The 20972-nt window shown below is 43.3% G+C and overlaps 1 protein-coding gene across 3 annotated transcripts in view; it reads right to left on the bottom strand.

Moving 5' to 3' along the window:
- The window catches only part of PTK2B (protein tyrosine kinase 2 beta), a 330459-nt gene that overhangs the window by 35296 nt on the left and 274191 nt on the right, over nt 1-20972 (bottom strand). For all 3 annotated transcript variants that reach the window (XM_029596207.1, XM_029596208.1, XM_029596209.1), the window contains exons 22-24: nt 16219-16327; nt 13267-13332; nt 12441-12566 (exon numbers count right to left, since the gene is read on the bottom strand). In XM_029596207.1, the coding sequence (XP_029452067.1) occupies nt 12441-12566; nt 13267-13332; nt 16219-16327 (301 nt within the window). The remainder of the gene's footprint in view (nt 1-12440; nt 12567-13266; nt 13333-16218; nt 16328-20972) is intronic.

Here is a 20972-nt window from a genome sequence, read left to right as displayed (position 1 = left end):
GACCCACCTTGGCATGGTCATGCAACGCCATCCAATCCAACAGCGTGTTGACCCATCTTGCGCAAATGAAGTCCTAGGCCTCCAAGGATAACTTCCATTCTTCCAGGTCCAGCTGTTGCCTGCTGAGGAAGTCTGCCTGCACATTGTCGACTCCTGCAACATGAGACGCTGCTATTCTTTCTCCACCCAGGCAAACAGTTTCCACGCATCTCTTCGTCCCTCTCCGATGAATAATGTACGTCACCGTCATTTCATTGTCTGAGAAGATCACCATCTTTCCACGAACCTGAGAAAAGAACAATGCTCTGCATACTGCTCTTGTTTCCAGGTGATTGATAGACCAGACTGTTTCTTCTGGCATCCACTGACCTTGCACTATCCGTCCCTGACAGAATGCTCCCCCAACTTTGAGGCTGGCATCAGTGGTCACCACCACCCAGTCTGGAATCTCCAGATCCACTCCCTTTTCCAAATTGTGGAGAGACAGTCACAAGAAAGACTGGATCTGAATTACTCCTACAGAGGTAAGGGAAGATGATACTCTTCCGACAATGGATCCCACCAGGATAAACGTGCCCTCTGTAGCGGATGCATGAGAGCAAAGGCCCATGGCACCAAATCTAGCATGGATGTCATGGAGCCCAACCTGGGCACCGCGAGGCATAATAGATGATTTCTTGTGCCTGCAACTTCACAATTCTGTTTGAAGTTAGGAACACCCAGCCAATACAGGTGTCGAATCATGCATCCAGGTATTCCAAGGATTGGAAGGACATTACATGGCTCTATCAGGTTTATAATCCAACCCAGCGATTTCAACCTTTCTACCACCCATCAAAATGACTGACAGCCGTTCTCATCCAATTTTGCTCAAATGAGCCAGTTGTCCAGGTAAGCATGGACTAGAATCCCCTCCCTTCTGAAAGCCGCTGCCACCACCATCACCTTCGTGATTGTCCACGGTGCTGTCACTAGCTCGAAATGGAGAGCTTGGAACTGGAAGTGCTGCCATAGCACCATGAATCTCAGAAATTTCTGATGTTCTGCTTGTATGGGTATATGCAGGTAGGCATCTTTCGGGGATATTGATGCCAGGAATTCTCCCCTGCGTACCGCTGCTATCACTGTCTGCAATGTTTCCAAACGAAAGCGCAGAACCCGCAACAGATTGACCTTCTGAAAATCCACAATTGGCTGAAAGGTGCCTTCCTTCTTAGGAACCATAAAGTAAATTGAGTACTTCCCCCATCCCTTGCTCCGCAGGCGGAACTGGGAGAAATCACATCCAGCCTTTGTAGCCGAAGACGCATGACCTGGATTACGTCTCGCTTGCTTCGAGACGTGCAATGAGACTCCAGTAAAGCTTCTCTGACTGGGCGAGAAAATTCTAAAGTGTAAGTCTTTTCCCACCTCGAGAACTCATTGGTCTGACATGATCTTGGTCCACTCCCAGTAAAAGCGGGATAATCTTCCCCTTACAGCCTGTATGGAAGAGTGGACCCCCTGGCCTCATTGCGAAGACTTTTCTCCTCCAGTCCCCTGACTGGAAGAGTCTCTAGAGGATCTGCAGGAAACCTGAAAGGGCTGTTGCCTTCCCGGGGTCTGTTTCTGTCCAGAGCTTGAGGCACTTTTGCCGGAATGAAACCTCCTCATATTCCAAAAATGGAGACAGGGAGTAAAATTCTTCTTACTACTCTTCTTATCCTCCGGCAACCTGTTTCCTTTCAACTCCCCCAGCTGCTTCATCAGCTTGTCAAGATCTTCACCAAATAGCAGCTTTCCCTTAAAGTGAAGATTACAGAGCTGAGTCTTGGACCACATAGTCGCTGACCAGTTTTGCAACCACAAAAGTTGATGCGCCATAATAGCTGAGACCATACTCCTGGCTGACGTAGGCACCAGATCATATAGTGCTCTGCCACATAGGCTACCCCAACCTCCAACCAGGTCACCTGCATGGCATTACCTGTCTGGAAGGAATCCTTCTCCTGAGCCTTCTGTAACCAGCATAAACAGGCCCACTGTATAAGACTACCACAGATAGCTGTATGCAGTCTCAAGGCGTAGACCTCAATCATCTGTTTTAACTGAATCTCCAGTTTTCAGTCCTGCGCATTCCTCGGTGTGGTCGACTCCGCCGCTGGGATAATCATTTTCTTGGTCACAGCTGAGACCAAAACATCTACTTTAGGAATCATCAACAAGTCCATGGTCTCCTCCGTTAGCGGTTATAACTTAGCCATTGCCCTATCAACCCTGAGGCCTGCCTCAGGAGAATCCCACTCCCAATTCACTTTTTTAGGCCCCGGAAAAGCTCAAGAAGGGCCACGCAGTCCTCTAGAACTGGGTGGACCCCTTCATTATCAAACTCCTCTTGGGCGACTTATTCCTAACTCCTCCAGGACCTGTGGAATAAGAAGCCACAACTCCTCCTTCCTGAGCAATCGGACAACCCTAGGGTCATCTCTTTCCGCCACTGGCACTTCATCTGGATCCTGGGTGTCTGTGTCTGCATCCGGATCAGCATCAGGATTGACATCCATATCCCCTTGTGGACTACCATCGACAGGACCATTGTCCTCTGGATCATTCACAGGATCCCCCTGTAGATCATCAGAATAGTCCTCCTGACCTGAGGCACATCCCAGATCCAAGTCTCCAGAGCACCCCCCCACACACACACACACACACTGGGGCCATCTTTGCTCTGCTCTCTTAGGGGAATGCCTCGGCTGCCTGTCCAGGGTCCACTTTCTTCTCTGCCTCCTGCCTTGTCAAATAGGTTTTGTGGAGAAGCAAAACAAAATCTGCTGAGAAGTCTTCCACCTCCACACAGTCTTTGGCTTGAGTGTCACCATCTGACACCCCTCCCCACATTTCTGCTGCTCTGCTGCTTGCACCATTGGAAATGAGGGGAAGGGGGGAATCCCTGGGTGTCCCGGAAGACACCTGCTTCCTTTTGCGTACCTCAGCTACATTAGCTGCATTTCCAATCCCCCCAGGGACTTCTGCAGCAGGCTCTGCCAACCTGGAAGCTTTCCTCCTGCTATCTGCCTCGGAGGAGGTCCCCCCTCCCGAGGCACAGTGGAACGGATCGAGGCTGAATTAAGGTGACAGCGCCAAATCACACGCCTTTCACTCAGGGAGAGAAGCCGGCACCATCTTTTCAGCATATGTGGCTTGACTGTAGTGTTGTGTAGTCAATGAGGCCCGCGATTGTGGCAGTTCTGCCACCAGCACAGCACGATGCACCATCCTCCAACTGCTCTGGGCCCCAGGGCTGAGGAGGGCCTGAAATTCTCACTCTCCACGGTGCTTTCAGCTCCCGCTGAAGCTTCCCACTGCCGAAAGGCCTTGCCAGCCAGCCTAGCCTTTTTTTTTTTTAATTAAAAGGCACAGCTCCCTTATAAACAGGTATACTTCCCTGATCCAGACAAAGGCCCTGGGGAGGAGACCATGGAAGGAGAGAGGGAGCCAGACCACTGGCTATCAAGCTCTCCGGATGTTGCAGGCAGAGACCAGACAGGGATTACCAACCCCCTGTTCGCCTGGCTCCACCTGAGGGATGGCCCACTCCAGGCAGCAACCCTTCCGATAAGTTCAGTCTTTACTTTTTTTTTTTTTTTTTTATTCCTCTGACTGCAGGTTTTCACCTCTACCATCTGCTGGAGACAGAGAAATACTGAGGGACTGTATATGTAGCAGGGCCTGAAAAGTTTTTATTCTCTGCCTCCATCTGCTGGTAGGGATGCAAAACCCACTTGTCTGGACTGATCTGGAGTAGAAACAGGAACAGGGACTTTTGTTTCTCTTATGAATTAACTATGGTTGGTTGGTTAGTTGGGTAGTTAATCAGTAGATAGTGGCTAAGTTTCTAGAGGCTGGTACTTTGCTTAAAAACTTTATGTTAGGTTTCTCCTTGATTCCTGTTATTCTGTTTCTGGTTTTTAATTTAATTAACATTTATTTACAGGTATCTTATTTGCATAGTTGACATTTGATTTTTATTTATTACAAATTATTGTATTTTTCTCCAACTGCATTTTTCTTTTCTTTATTTTTACTTTAATTATTTCTAAACACTTAAGGATTACAAAATGGTTTTAATTAAATTATAATTTTTATTTTATTTTTTATCATCATTATTTAAACCATTTTGGTCAATTTGCTTTATTAAAATGGTATATAAAATACTTTAAATAAATAGATAAATAAATAAACCCCAAAAGGTTTTAATTTCTTGCATCACATGCAGAACAGAAGACAATTTCTGAAGTCTCCATATTGTACTATTATGGATTCATTCCCTCATGGTACACCATGGTGTTTACGACTTCAGACAGCATGTATTAAGATATATGCCACTGTACATGTTACTGCAGTCTATGCCAGGGCTGTGGAGGAAGCCAGTTTCCATACTGGAAGCTGAGGGAAAAAAAATGATGGGAACAATGTTCAAAAGTGTTTACGTGGGTAAACACCCTAAATATATCTATCTTTCTGCATTACCACATGCTGAGCTAGAGTATTTTGCATGGACTTCCATGAAGCAATACACCTGGTGAAACAAAGAAGCTCAAGGAACAACAAAATGAATGGGGATATACTCGCACTCTGTATATATTGGTTTACGGGTGTATACGGGTGTTTATCTCCAGGATCGCCTTTTCACAGTATTAGTTGATAACAATGAATCTGACCCCATCAGTCTTCCCCAAGGTGTGCCCCAAGGTTCTTCACTCTCCTCCACCCTCTTTAATATATACATGCTCCCCCTTACCACCCTCCTCACTAACCTCCACATCAAGCATTTTATTTATGCGGACGATGTGCAACTTATTTTCCCATTCTCTGACTCTCTCCTTACTGCCCTTCGCAACTGGGAATCCTGTCTCTCAGCCATCAACAAATTACTAAATGACATGCAACTAGCGCTAAACCCCAGCAAGACTGAACTTTTAATTATATCTAACAGGCCACCGCTCCCAGACATCCCACCTGCATACTCTTCCACAACTTTCCCACCACACGTTCGCAACCTTGGTGTTTTCATTGATAACCATCTTACATTCAAACCTTTCATTAAATCTATCATTAAGGAATGCTTCTTTAAGCTCCAAACCATAAAAAAACTCAAACCACTGCTACACTTTTCTGATTTTCGCACTGTACTACAGTCTATCATTTTATCTAAGGTAGACTATTGTAATGCACTTTTTCTAGGCATCCCCGCTACCCATATCAAACCCCTACAACTACCACAAAACGCTGCCGCCAGGATACTATCAAACACGAAAAAAAGAGATCACATCACCCCTACACTTATCGAACTTCATTGGCTCCCTATACACTCTCGAATTCTCTATAAAGCCTGTTCCATCATCCACAAAAGTCTGTTGAACTCTAACTTGAATTGGATTAACCCCCCACTCCTCCCCCGCACCTCGAATAGACCCACACGTACTGCCCTCCAAGGAACCCTACGTGCACAACCTATCAAATCTTTCAAATTATCGTCCACTATAAACAGAGCTTTCTCCCTAGCCGGCCCCTCTATATGGAACTCCCTGCCTCCTGATATACGCCTGGAATCATACACACCCATTTTCAAAAAAAAACTGAAAACATGGCTCTTCCAGCAAGCTTACCACACATCACCTCCCATTACATAAATCCTTACTGATTAAATAAGTGATTCTCCCAGAATCTGATACGCGACTTATGATTTATTTCTCGGATTACGTTGTATGCCTATCGATTTTGTACTTTGACTCGGCTATTTATGTACTTATCTTTTGTATATAGTCTTGATGATATGTATATAGTGAATTTGCTGTTCTCAATTTTATGTAAGGGCCCTGCCCAAAAGTTAACCTGTTTGCAATGTTATATGTAAGGGTTCTGCCCAATGGTTCCTGTTTAACTGTAAACCGATACGATGTGTGAACGGCTATCGGTATAAAAAAGACATTAAATAAATAAATAAATAAAATATACTCGAGCACAGAATGTCTCACATGCCTGAATAAGCAGCTAAACTGAAGCAGAATCCTATAAAAATAATCAAAATGATGACTACTGTAAAAAAGAAATATATTCAGTTTTTGAGTCCGTAACCAGGAACCTCATGCCTAGGTACTTACTATCCATTCTTCATATATTGCTTATATTTGGGGGCTTTCATTTTCGGTTTTTATTTTATTTTTCTCTGGAATTTATTAATGTTTATTATAATTAATAAAAATAGGAGAAAGTCAGTCGATAAAATGACTTTTCCCCACTGAAGATTTTTGGCATGGGTATATTCCATTGAGCAATAAAGTCGGCCTATAAGAGAGCATTGTATGTAAACAAGGAGTTGCTTTTACAACATCAGCCAACCTCTGATGATCAATATTAGGGCTGTGTGTTGTGACATATGGATAAGTTAGCAGCTAATCATCTGTCATACGAAAACATTGGCATGTGTTAAGCTTCACATGAAATCTTTTCACAGCCACCATATGTGGCATACACTCAGGCATGCAACAAAGAGTGGATAGTGAGATCATTACTGCCTGTTGGTACTGTAGATGACACCCGCAGGATCATCATTCATGCGGAGCTTGTAAGTTTCACAATAAGTAGCATCCTGCACTGCCATGAACATGTACCCATTCATGTAACACTATACCTTACTTACTTCTCAACTTACTCTTGATTCTTGTATACTGCCTTACCTTTCCCTTTCCCACCCACTCCCATCCCTCTCATTACTCATATATATTTGATATGTATACTTCTAGTTTTGCTGTTAATTTAGCACATTACTTATTCCTCTGATGTTTATTGTAAAGCCTTTGGCTGAATTACTGTTTGCTGTAAACCGAGGTGATGTGTATTACGTTCTGCGGTATATAAAAAACTATAAATAAATAAATAAATAAATAAAATACCTTAAACTTTAGTGTTAAGACTATCGGGATGTACTGATCTCAAGGTGAAAATCCAGAATTGCTCTTGCAATTTAACTCTGCCTGTTGTCCACCCCCCACCCTGCCAATCTGGTCTAACATCTTAAGTCACACATCATCTTAGTTCTTGAAATGTATAGTCTAAATCAATTCAATGTTGGACCATGAGTGCTTGAACCTTCCACGTAGTTGAGTAACTGATGTTCCTCTAGTCGTGTTTTAACAAGTTTCTTTGTGGCCATTGTAAATTTTGAGCCACGGACACGTGATAATATTGACAACAAAAGATGATTTACAATTTGTATATCTCCACAGACAGCAGATGTTGCTACTAATCACATAGTAATGGGTGAGTAATAGCAAAGCACTGTCACTGCACATGTTTGTTGTAGTCATGGGTAAGAAAATGTACCAGAAACATTTTTCACCTATTTCTTAAAAACATTTTAATTGCAAAAGTCCAAGGGAGCAGTATAATATAGGGCACAAGTTCTGGGCACAAAACAATAACGGAATCTGGGGGTGATCATACCTGATGAATTTTAGAAGGCCAATATTGAGAAAATCAGAAAAAGGATAAAGATTTAGCCAGATAAGTTATCAGGGATTAGGGTTGCCAACTGTCCAGAATTGTTCTGGATTGTTCAGATTTTTGGGGTACTGTCCTAAAAAAAGGAGGAGGGCTAAAATGTTCAGAAATGTCCTGATTTTTAGCCCTCATGCTGCAGGTTAGCATCTGATCCTCCCCTTCAATTATACAATATAGTTAGAGACCTTCATTTTCAATTTTCATTTTACTTTTCCTGGGAATGTATCAGTGTTTATTACAACAAACAAAAATTAAGAAAATCAGTGTAAAAAACAGACTAATTTTTTTCCCACTGATTTTTCCCCTTTTTTGTTTGTTGTAATAAACATGTATAAATTCCCTCAAAAAATACAATAAAAACTGAAAACAAAAATCAATAAATATAATGTGTGCTTTGGTAACCCCTGTATATTCAATGTGTTAGATATAATTATTTTGTGTCACTTACAAAGACTTCAGTCCATGATTTAATCAGAGGCCTAAAGAATGTTATTAACCAGTAATTTAGTCCCTGGGCTGGTAAAAGCAACCTTTTTCAGAATAAAGAAGTCTGAGAACTAGTGGTCATGATATGAGGCTCTGAAGGGGTAGACTCTGGAATAACATAGGAAAATATTTTTTTCACAGAAAGGATGGTAGATACATGGAATAATTTCCCAGTGGAGATGATAGAGACAAAAACAATTACATTTAAAGAAAGCATGGGATCATTAATTGCAAAGAAGTGAGGGAAAAGCCGGAAATTAACTGGGGTCTAAGACACTGTAGCAGAAAGTAATTGAGCAAACTAGATTGATCCTTATCTACTATCAAATTATAGGTTTCTGTTCTGTAATGGCAAAGAATGGTAATAAAAGTCGCATATGCATAAATCCCCTCAGTGGCGATCACAGCCAGATTTAAGGTGCATGGCACCATGAGTGAAAAGCAACTCCTCTCAACTGATGGCACCCCCCACCCAGACATCTCTTCAGCTGCGGTGGGATGGGATCTGCCACAGCTATGTGATTTCAGTCTTCAGTCATGGCCAGGTTGGGCCTGATTTCAGCTGAGGCGGGGTGGAATACACCACAGCCAGGCTGGATGTGTCTTCGGCCGCAGCAGGATGGGATCCACCATGGCCATGCAATTCCTCTCTTTGACCGCAGCTGGATGGGATCTGCTGTGACCGTGCTGGGCCTCTCCTCCTCTGTCCCCATGGTGCTCAGGGCACCCCTCAGCTGATGGAATCCCTGGGCAACCGCCCGTGTCACCCATCACAAAAACCAGCCCTAATGAAGACATTACAGAGCATCCCCAAATGTTCGGAAATTTGACGGTTAAAAGTTGGCACCCTATCAGGAATATTGAACAGGATGTATGTCCTGCTAAATATCCTCAAACATATCTGAGTATATATAAGCAGATAACTCTCTTTTCCCTCCCTTTGGATCACTAACTCTCTCTTACATCCCTCCCTCACTCTCTTGTCCCTTAACCCCTCCCCCAGGTTAGTCACCAAGGGCTGGCATAATGGGACCTAGAAAGCCAGCATGATAAGCAGCAGAGGAGGCCAATAAACCAACACCCCAGTAGCAGCAGAAGCCATGGGGCTGACAGGTATTCACCCTACATGCCTTTGAACTTCGCTGTTCTCCCTTACAGCCTCTTTACTTGTGCTGGGAAATCCACGGACTACCCCCTATCTCAGGGTGAGCAGCTCAAATACTTTGCTCTGCTTCCTCTAGGGGCACAGGGGTGGGGGTCACATTTGATCCATTGTCAGTACTGGCTCTGCTCTGTTTCTGTGGGAGAGCCAGAACTGATTTACACAGAAAAATAGGTGGAAGAACCCAGTTCTGGGTAATTCATCAGAAATTAAAAACTCTAACAGACACAAAAGAGGACTGAATTAGTTTTGCACAAGTTTGAAATGTATGAGCAGTCATGCCGTTCATCAAGGCCAGGTTGAAGACTTGACAGTTTGCACTGTGGCTCACTAGTGACAAACCTGTGCTAAGTCGACCTCCTTTTTGTGTCTGCTCGTTGCTCTGTAGTGTCTGCTTCAGGATCACTCTGTTAACTAATCCAGCAGGGCAGCTGGATTAGGTAAGAGAGAGACAGTTGGCCTCTCAGTCTTCTGGCAGGTTCACCCCCTCAGGTGTTTTTCCCTGCAGACTGCCTGGAAGGGAGGGGCTGAAGCAGAACACCCTTGGAAAAGCAGCAGCAGAACTCCGTTCTGGGACGTTCTCGCACATATGAAAACTCTGGTTTAGTCAACAGGGTTTAAGTATTTAAGATTGCTACAGAAGTAAAAGGAAGGGTTATTTCTACTTCCTTTTCTAAGGAATTCTGGAACACATTTTTCACTTGGCAGTTGTGAGGTAGGATATATGGAATAAACACTGTTTTGAGGCATTTTACTTCCAAGTTTTAAGGCAACAAAAGGTTAACATTTTAGAAAGGGGCATAAGCTTTCTACAGCCACTGTAATTTATAGAGCTAAAAGAAGGCAGGTAATAGGGTGCGTCAAGGCTCAGATCATAAGAACATAAAGCCTAGTGGGTCAGACCAAGCATCCTGTCTCCAAAGTGGCCAATCCAGGTCGCAAGTGCCTGGCAGATCTCATAAAGCAGATCTAATTCCTTTTATTCACTCCCAGGGAAGGCAATAGCTTTCTTTAGTCCGCCCGGCTAATAATGTGTTATGGATTTTCTTCCAAGAACTTGTCCAAACTTCTTTTAAACCCCTCTATGCTAATCACCTTGATCAAGTCCTCTGGGGGCAGATTCCACAGCCTGATAGGGCTCCGAGTGAAAAAGTACCTGCTACGATTTTATATCTTCTATGAAAAAAGTGCCTGAAGAGTAAGGTGTCCTGTCATGGATATTTCCTATTTTGTTTCATGATATTTTCAAAATGAAACTAAAGAAAAATCAATGAAATTTCATTGGTTTACTTCTTTTTCATTCTGAAAAACAAAAGCCCCTCTGGAGACGACCGGAGACTTCCCTGAGCTCTCCCAATCCTCTCCCCAGGGTTGATGCAAGGCCAACCACCCGGGTCCTCCAATCCCCTCAAGAGGTACTAGGTGTTAGGGTAGTCCGTGGGGGTCCAGAGGGGCAGGAGGGACACCCACCCACCTCCTGCCCCTAAGTTTTTTTTGCATGGAAATGGCGCCACTCAGTCCTGAGAAGAGTGCCATAGTGTGACATCACCACGAGCATCCGCAGGGCCAGCTGGTGCCATTTTCTGGTATGGTCGGCTCTGAGCGGCCCTGCTTCATTACATTTTTTTTTTTGGTTTCTGGATTTTTTTTGTTTATGTTTGTTTATTTTCTGCAAAGAAACAGAAATGAAAGACCTATTAAACAAAATGGTACCCGGGGAAAAGAAACCAAAAGCTAAAAAAAAATCAAAACTCAAAATTTTGAAGGCTGCACCCCCTTACCAACCGATGATATATTTTCTGAGACTAGACAAAATGAGGGCTTAGGAATCGATGACCATGCTTTCCCCTACAATGCTATGTTACCTAGCATTCTCTGTGCATTATTAACTGAAAAATAGCTTAGAGGGGAACTGTATATAAATACTACATGGCAGCCACAAGAGTTTTGCACTAATGCAAAGCCCGCGTGCTGCAAAATATAGGATTTGGCTAGGTAAACAAAAATAATTAATAAATCATTGTGGTTTGCAAATGTACTGCAAAAAGAAAAAAAAAATCCCTTTGGTTAGAGACCTTGGCAGGCAGTGAAGGGGTTAAGCACTGTTTAATGTGTACTCAACATAAGTACTGAAATTTTAACACTGGTACTGGATGAACATGGGCAGATTAAGACAGTCTGGGGCCGATGCAATAGAGCGCGCTCACACGAGCGCACTGTTTAACTCGCTGTCAGATGCGGGTTCAATAGGCGCTAATCCAACCCTAATGCAATAGGGGAGTCCAACGCGAAGTGAATGAGATAGTGCTCATCACATGCAAATGCATGTGAAGGAGGCTATTACTCATTCACTCCGCATTCAAAAAAATAAATGTGCGTCTCAGATGCACATTTATCGCTCAGATAATAACACCTGCCTGGCGCAGGTGTTAATAGCTGAGCGCATGTAAAAGTTTCTTCAGTAAAAAAACAAAAAAAAACAAAACCTCGGCAGACCGCCGAGTTATTGAAGACCGACGCCGGTAAACTTGGCATCCGATTTTATTACCGGCAGTTGGCCGGTTATGAAAACTGACGCCGAGTTTACTGGTGTCAGGTTATGAAAACTGACGCCAAGTATTACTGGCAGTTGGCCCCCCTTGCGGGTGCCATGTGTGCATTAAGAAAGTGGGTGCTGAAAAGTCAGCGCCCGCTTTCCGCGAAAATTATTGCATCTGCCCCTCTGCTTTTCTTGGGGATTTGCATTTAAATAGTGCACTAGGCTATCCTGTCCCACACTCCCCTTAACTACTACCACCACCAGGACAGTATTTAAAAGAAATCTAATGAGATTTGACATTGTTACCTATAATGATATAGCTAAAATAGTTTCAATAAATATTTATTAAAAGAAAATTTCCTTCCACATGCCATGCCTTCGAACAATTTTGGGGCATGTTCTAAGCTATATTCAGGCCACAGAATTAGAAATTTTGGGCCACAGAATTCCATGTGCCCGGCTGTTAAATCTGCCTCAGATTTCCATAGTGAAAGAGGGTCACTGATGTTTCCATTAACTGTCCCTAAGAATGCCGCACTTGCACTATTCAGGGACTGAACCCTGGCTCTTACAAGACAACCTCTCCCCCTTTCACAGCTCTGCTTAAGCAGCACTCTGAAAAGAGACATGGAAGTGCTGGACAAAGAAAAAATGCTTTTTATTTTGCAAAAGTTCCCTTGAAGAACCCACACAGAGGCATGCAGGTCTTACCCTCATGCTGCGACGCTTGAAGACACTGTGCCGCAGGAGAGGCGGGCTGTGTGTAGAATCCAGTGGTGACTGGTAATCTGTTTGGCTACAGAGCGTGGGCGAGCTGGCACACAGACCCTCAGGCACCTGTTCAGAGGGTGCCGGGCACAAACACAGACACATAGGGTTAGGTGCGACAGTGCCAACAATAGCAGCGAAGAAACACAAAAGCACATCTACAGATAAATATACACGCACATTGACAATGCAATTGGACAGGTGCTGGACAGCACTGCAGTCCTGATCATCACTAAAACACAGAGCAGTTATAAGCAAAACAGGGTGCATGCAACTGTACCTGCGAGCAGTATTATAGCTTGTAATAACAATGGGGTGATTTGTCAAAGGAATTATGTGCATAAAAGGAGCAATTTTCAAATGTCCTTTTCTGCACCTCAATCCTTTTGAAAATTACCTCCATTGTGTTGGCATGCACTGTCTTTCTCACAAGAAAACAGAAACTCTAACAGCAGAATGCTTTAAGACTAAAAAAACCAGGACTGATTAAGTCTTCCTCTAGAAATCTAGATATACAGTTAAGACCGCTGAAATGTTGGTAGTTTCTGCAAGCAATCTTTTATTCTCTAGCTCTGAAAAACGTGACATTTGTTTCCTTACCACACATTCAGCCAGTCCTTGGGAATCTATGGATATAAATCAGGAACAGATGACCCTGACGGGCCTTAGGCACTATCAGTCAGAGGGGAGATCATGTATATGCTCTCACACACTCTAGCAATATTTTGTTAACATTGATTTGAGTATATTGAAAGCTTTGTGGACTTACCTGATACTGCAGTTTAGGGGCCAGCAGGTTTATCGGAGCCAGTGTTTTGTATTTTGGTCTACTAGGCTAGAAAAAGAAAAGTAATTTTTAAACACATGAGAAACTGGTCAATCTACTGATTGACTTCAGACAAACCAATATTTTGAGCCACATAATGAAATTATGCATATATTTAAGAATGTTCCCTAGTCCTGAAGAAACTTGTCACGTTGATCCTCTCATTCTATTTAAGCCAAGTTTTGCCAACCATATATCTGGCTTGTTTTAAAATTAAATTTTTTACCTCTCCCAGCCTCAGGGGATGCTGAGCTCGAAGGAGATAAAGATCAGTTCTCCTGTCAGCTAAGCACTGGTGAGCTTTAGAAGAGGCCAATGGGTGGGAGAGGATTGCGAGTGCAGGGTTTGGGCCCCATTGTCATTGGGAGGGGGCTGTCGAGCTTGTTTGCCTTTATTTCATTGCGCAGGATGGAGAGGGGCTGTTGTCTCCACTATCATTTGAGTCATCGGGCAGAAGGGAAGATAGTTGGCTTAGGGAGGCTGGTTGAAAGGATTTAGCTGGTTAGCGTTGATTTTCAGTGCTAGCTGGCTAATTTTAGGCAGAGCGTTCAAATTCTAGCCAGTTCATTTTCAGTTGACTAGATATAGACTGATTTTCCACCAAAAATCTAACTGGCTAGGTTCAGCTGAAAATCAGTTTAAATAGTTGGCAAAAATTTGGCTAAGTTAGGAAATCTGCTCATTTTTTTTTTAATTTTCTTCGGAAAGTTTCTTATGGTAGTAACTGCCACTCCATGCAGGTTACCCCCAAGCCTTATGTTAAGGGTAGTAATATTTACAATCAAAACCAAGCAACTGTCAAACCCATAACAAAATTACTGCTAGGAACATTTTTACAGGATGAGCGGCCTTCTTGATAATTCAGACAATGCAGCTCGAGCATGCTTTGCTTTTGGACTTAGTCATAGAAGCAGTCCTATGCTTTTTCCCCTGTATTTGAGGATGTACCGAAGCCCTACTGCTGCTATGTGCTGGCCAGTTTTGCCTCCTTTAAGGGTTTAACCACAGACATTCTCTGTCATTCTATGCAAGTTGGCTTTGTCATCGCTCCTTTTTAGTCCTCTCCTGTTCTGAGCAGATGAGCATACAAGATTCCTTAGGGGTAGATTTTAAAAAGCATTTACTCGAGCAAAACTGGTTTTTGCTCGAGTAAATACACTTTACTCAAGTAAGTGGGCTTTTCAAAATTGCTACAATATATGCCATTGAATTGTCCATAGGATTTACTCAAGTAAGTGCACTTTACTCGAGTAAATAGCTTTTGAAAATTGCTACGATAGTATGTCACATTTACATGCGTAACTCCTTTGAAAATGACCCCCTTAGTCTTTATGGGGATAATTTTCAAAGCCTTTTCCATGTATCAAAGCAGATTTTGTGCGGGTGAATGGCAGTACTGAAGCAGCCTCGTGAGGAGCGCGTGTAAAAGTACGAGCGCAGCGTAAACCGGTGGCGCGGGTGCTTTTAGGCGAGCTGAGCAGAGGCGCTTCAAGGAGTGGAGTTTGGGCGGAGACGGCACGTCTGCGTATACTTTTTGATTAAAAAAATTATGTACATAAGTGTACTCCCCCCTCCAAAAAGAGATGTAACTTTACATGGGTGAATGTGTGCCCATACTTGGCCAACTACCAAAGTATTCTCAAAGCGAACTTATGTGCATAAGTTCACTTTGAAAATGCTCAGTAAAGCTAGGGACGGTAACTTTCAAAGGGGTGCATGGGTGCACATGTACACGTGTGTGTCTGCATGTGCCCAGGGATGTGGTAATTTTATAACTTGCGCACAAATTATAAAATGTATGCATGCCCAGTTTAAGTTTATGCATGCTCAGCCATGCATATCTGGCTTCTGTTGCACGTGCATACCATGACCAGTTTCACCAGTTCATCCACCAGTGTAGAGCTAACTTCTCCAAACCCCCCTGGTTTAACAGCTTGTACACCCAGTTACCCCATACCCTTTAAATCCTTCAGAGATTTTTATTTTTATTTTTTTAAACTACACCTCCTCCATAGCAGAAGTAAATTTACATAGCACTGGACCTGGGCGCACAAGTATTTATGTTCACATTTCTTGGCCACACCCCAAAATGCCCATGCCCCACCTAGACCACACCCTTTTTGAATGCGAATGAGATGTGCATGCAGCCAAGGGTTTTTAAAATTTGGTCAGTGCACGTAAGCCTGACTTGTGCACGCATCACCCAATTGATGTGTGCACTGGACGTTTAAAATTCACCTCTGAGTATACAACGTACACACAGAGGTTACTGCTATGTGGGCCATTTGAACATTACCCACTATGTCCGTTTGTCGGAGTGCTGTCAAATCTGGACCTGGCACCTCAAAATGACCAAGGCAACTCTTCTGTGGAAGGAAGCAATGCTATTATATATACCTACTCTTTGAAGATAAAATGTATATTGTTGAAATCTGTGAATGTCAGGGAGAAGCATTTATTGGATGCTTCTTATTGCAATTTTTGGTCCCTTTAAATGTTTCATTTATATTTTCACTAATCTTATTGCGCCACTCTTTTGCATAGGCAGTGCTTTATGGTGGCTATGATTAAACGTCATATTTCTGAGAGAATATTTAACTATGCTTAAGCTTATGTTTCTGCCAGAGATTTTTCTTATTCCTTTGTCCATCAATTTTTTTAAAATTGCATTTGTTTTTATTGTGAGCAGGCTTCAGGATTCATCAACCCCTCCTCAATGGGAGCATGGTGTACTGGACTGCAATATTTCAGCCCTTCTCTCAATTTATGTAACTCCCATCCCAAGATTATAAGTCCTAAAATCCTTTGTAATAGCAGCAGGAAAAAAACCAAAACAGGATTCAGAAAATTAACACGTTGAGAGCTGTGCCTGTGTACCCTTAATATGAATATTACCTTTGGAGGGGGTTCATGGAAAGAAGCTGGTTCCACAATTTTGGGAGCCCTGTGTCGATTGTTCCTTTCATGTTCTTTCAGGATCTCCTTCTCCATCTGATAAATATCACTAAGCAAGAAAAAAATTGTTTGGCGCAATTACTAACATTAATAATTATTGGGTTCCCTGCACCATTATTAGGTGTTGCTGTGATAAAAAAAAAAATCCAAGCAATGTAGTTATAGAACTTGTCTTTTACGAGGTAAGGGCAGAGCGTTACGATACATTTCGCAGAGTTCTGCAAGCAGACACGACGCTGTACAAGGTAGCGCTAGCTGCTGCTCCATGCATACAGGGGGTCATTTTCAAAGGCATTTCCATGAGTAGAACTGTGCTTTACCCATGGAAATGGCCCCTTACAAAATTGCTTGCCTGATAAGCCGGTAATTTACTCACATATAGAATCTATGGAGATAATTTTCAAAGAGTTATGCGTGTAAATAGCCCGAATACACATAACTGCTATTGTATAAAAAAATATCAGACTTCTTTGTTGTGGAGAATTGACTTGAGTGGGCGAGGTCTGGGTGAACCGGGGGGGCATTCAGGCTGAAGAACGAGGAGGGTCTCGATGACCTGGAGAAGGACTGGGCGAACTGGTGGAGTAATTGGTAAACTGATTCATTTCAATAGCACGCATATTTTGAAATATGCTGACCTTCGTGAATAAATCAGGTTTTACATGAGGAAGTCCTATGTTATTTTCGTGCATACAGTAAACGCAAGCATGTTTTTTTTTTTTAACAGGTTGGAAAATTACGTGTGTTCAATGCATTGAAATACTCGCTTTCAATGCACTGCATGTATTCGCGCACAAGCATACATATGCACTTATCTTCCAGGGTAAAGACAGGCGTATTTTATACTACGTTTGCATATGACATGCATGGGTTAGAAAACATTACCGTACATCTACGCACAGCCATACATGCATATACATGCAGCTGAATGTAGTTGTTTGAAAGTTGTCCTCCCTGTGTATAAGTTTACTCACAGTGGTGCAGATTTTCAAAGGGTTATGTGCATAACATACATGCGTAACCCCCCGAAAACCTGCCCCTGCGCGCGCCGAGCTTATCTTGCATAGGCTCGGCGCCGCGCACTCGGCCCAAGACATGCGTATGTCCCAGGGCTTTGAAAAAGGGGCATTCCGGGGGCGGGGGCGCCAGTCCGGGGGCGAGGCTGAGGCCATCTCCGTTGTGGCCATGCCAAGGGATGAAGTGCCGGTAGCCGGCCGGCACGCACAAGTTACGCCTGCCCGGATAAAGGTCAGGGGGGGTTTAGATAGAGCTGGGATGCGGGTTAGGTAGGGGAAGGGAGGCAGAAGGAATGGAGGAAGGCTACGTGGCTCGGCGCGCGCAAGTTGCACAATTGTGCACCCCCTTATGCGCGCCAACCCTGGATTTTTGCGCATGTTATAAAATCGGGCATAGATTTGTTCGCGCCGGGTTGCATGAACAATTCTACGCTCGTGCTTATGTCAGTGAGCAGAGGTGTTCCCAGGGGTAGGTTTGGAGAAAGGCTTACATTTATGTGCATAATTTTGCATTTTCAAAAGCAAGTATGTAAATTCCACCAGAAAATATCAGAGTAAAAATTAGGTGTAAATGTGTATGCATAGATTTTTGTGGGACTTTCCCTTTCAAAACTGTACTTTCCCTTTTAAAACTGGTGTCAGGTGTGCATGGTTGCCTTCACATTTCTTCAGGCAGTTATAAAATTATCCCTGTGGGGACAACTTTCAAAATCCTACCTTACGTGCAAAGTCTGTGGACATTTCATACTTAAGGGTCTTGTACTTATTTTTCAAAGGGAAAGTGCATGAATACTTTTCCTAAGAAAATTCTCTAAGGGTACCAAGCACCCACAGACTCTGCACCTGCTTTTCGGGCAGATGAAATTTCTATGAAAAATTCTGCATGCAAATTTGAAAACAGGGACGCGGCAATTTTAAAATATATGTGCACATACAGGTGCACATTTTAAAATAGCCTTGGTGTATGTATGTGTGTGCCCAATTTTGCAAGTAGGCACCCCTCAACTGTGCAAATCAAGCTTTGGCCACAGAAGTCTGAAAATTTTATAACCAGTGTGCATCCACGCCAAGACCAGTTTCACCATTTCGTCCACCAATTCCCCCATTGTAAAGCTAAGTGCTCCAAACTCCCCTGATTTAATAGCCTGCATGCCCCCCCAGTTACCCCAGACCTTTTAAACCTTGCAGAATGGCTTTTTTTTTTTTTTTTTTTAACTCATACAACTCTTGGCCCCAACCTGGAATGCCCATGTCTCTCTCACCACGCCCTTTTTGATTCTGAGTGAGATGTGTGCACAGCAGGAGATACGCATGCATATAGGCAGCTTTTAGAATCCGGTGGCCGTGCATGTCCTACCTGCGCGCACATATATCCTGATTTTGGCACGCACTGAGCTTTTAAAATCTACCTCATAATCGTTAAGGATAATTTTCAAATTATTGCACATGGTGGCAAATACACATATATGGGGCCACACATGGATTGACTATAGTATTTTATAATATGCGTGTATGATATATGCACATTTTATAAAATATGCATACCTCTATCCTGCAACATACGCACATATATAGGCATATTCACAAATGCATGCAATGCAGTGAAACTAAATAAATCAATGCACCGAACGCATGTACTTTACCCACCTATTTTAAAAATATGTGTGTGTATATTGTGTGTGAAAATAAAGTAGGACTTACCCACGCAAGTCCCAATTTGTGCACATAAGTTGGTGTATTTTATAACATGCACTTCACTGATGAAATGTCCACTTTTACTAATTAATCCACCAATTCACCCTGTCCCTTCTGTCCCCGTGCCCCCACTGGACCACCAGGTACGGGATTAGTTTTATAGGGTCGGGTTTAGGGGTTGTTTTGGTGTGCCGGTTTTCCCACCCTCCCCCCAAATAAGTAACGATTTTTCACAATAAATCGTGAAAATTTCTATTGTATCGCGCACTCTAATGATTTTTGACAATTTAAAAAATATCGGACGATTTTTTAAATCTTCAAAAAACGATTCACATCCCTACCCGCCAGCACCAAGACTGCACAGAGCAGTAAGGAACCATAACATGAATAATCAGGTCAGGGAGCTGGGAGCTTCCCAGGTTTATCAGGTATACATTGCTGGAAAGGGGAGAAAAGCCCCTTCCACAAATAAAGAGCTGCTTGAAAACAAACAATACTACTTGTAGAGTTCAAGAACCAAAATGCCTGAAGAAAATCTGGGGAAATCATCAACAGAAAAACAGCAGGATCTAATAAAAAAATGTGCAATATGATGTTTATTCTGCTGCACATAGTTGCATTTGTTCCTTTATATCACAGCCATGTTGCCATCTGTAAGTAGATCATAATCAGTACTGCAAGTCAAAAATCCAGACAGGTTAGGCTGGATGAGTGGATCAGTGGCAAATCTGTGTGCTACTGTGCAAACGACCCATCTTTGCTTCCTGGCCTGTGGATGCCGCGGAGGTAGCATTCAAACCTCTTGCGGGAGAGTGCGACTCAGCTATTAACTCCAGAGGGAGATATGGCCTGTGGCCCCTGGCAAGAATTGTCCCTGCAATTGCTGAGTAAAATGAAGGGTTATAAAGCAGGGAGGAAAAAAAAAATCCCAAGTACACATGAATGGCAATGTAGCCCAATAAGAGCTAGCGCCAACTGAGTTGCAGGCCCAAAGAAGCAGGAAAAAACTGTTCGGCTGAAAATATAATTGAAAAAAAATTCAGAAAGTTTTCACTTTGCTGCTTCAAAATCTGGCAGGTCAAAATCAAATCATGAGCTACACTATACTATTACAGGTAACTTTGGGCCTGATTCACTGAAAAACTTTTACTACAGAGACAGAATGGGAGAAAATAGTTAGTGAAGCAGGCCTTTAGACAAAAAGATATTGTTTGAAATAAGCAAAATAGTGCGGTAATGCCAGTTGCATAGTCATATTTCAGATTTATATTGAAAGAAATAGCAATGGTACTGGACCATATTCATACCTGGGAACTCACCGGATTTAGCATGGAAACTCCAGTTATTTAGACTGGAGATGTGCATTCGTTTGCGACGAAATAGGAAATAGAGACGATATTTCCCATTTCGTTGCATTTTGGGGGGCAACTGAGGGGGGGGGGGGAAGGGCACACAGAAAAAAAACAAACAAACTCCAAACCCACCCCAACCCTTCAAATTTAATTAATTGCAATCCCCCACCCTCCCGACCCCCCAAAACTTGACCGACCCCCCCCCCCCCCCAAGATGTACCAAAAGTCCCTGGTGATCCAGTGAGGTCCTGGGAGCGATCTCCCCCTCGCGGGCCGTTGGCTGCCACTAATCAAAATGGCGCCAATGGCCCTTTGCCTTTACCATGTGACAGGGGCTATTGGTGCCATTGGCCGGCCTCTGTCACATGGTAGGAGCAATGGACAGCCGGCACCATTTTGATTAGTGGCAGCCATTTTGATTAGTGGCAGCCGACGGCCCGAGAGGGGGGGGGGGGGAGGAGATTGCTCCTGGTACCCCGCTGGACCAACAGGGACTTTCAGTATGTCTTGGGGGGGGGGGTTTGCAATTCATTAAATCTGAAGGGTTGGGGCAGGTTTCGGGCTTCGTTTCGGGGGCAGAAGAAATAAAATTTTCCTGAACCGTGGGAAAATGAAATTTCCCGTGGTGGGC

Source organism: Rhinatrema bivittatum, chromosome 3, assembly GCF_901001135.1.
Source record: "Rhinatrema bivittatum chromosome 3, aRhiBiv1.1, whole genome shotgun sequence".
Lineage (NCBI taxonomy): Eukaryota > Metazoa > Chordata > Amphibia > Gymnophiona > Rhinatrematidae > Rhinatrema > Rhinatrema bivittatum.
The sequence above is the reverse complement of the archived record's forward strand: the minus strand, read 5'-3'. Positions and strand labels throughout refer to the sequence as shown.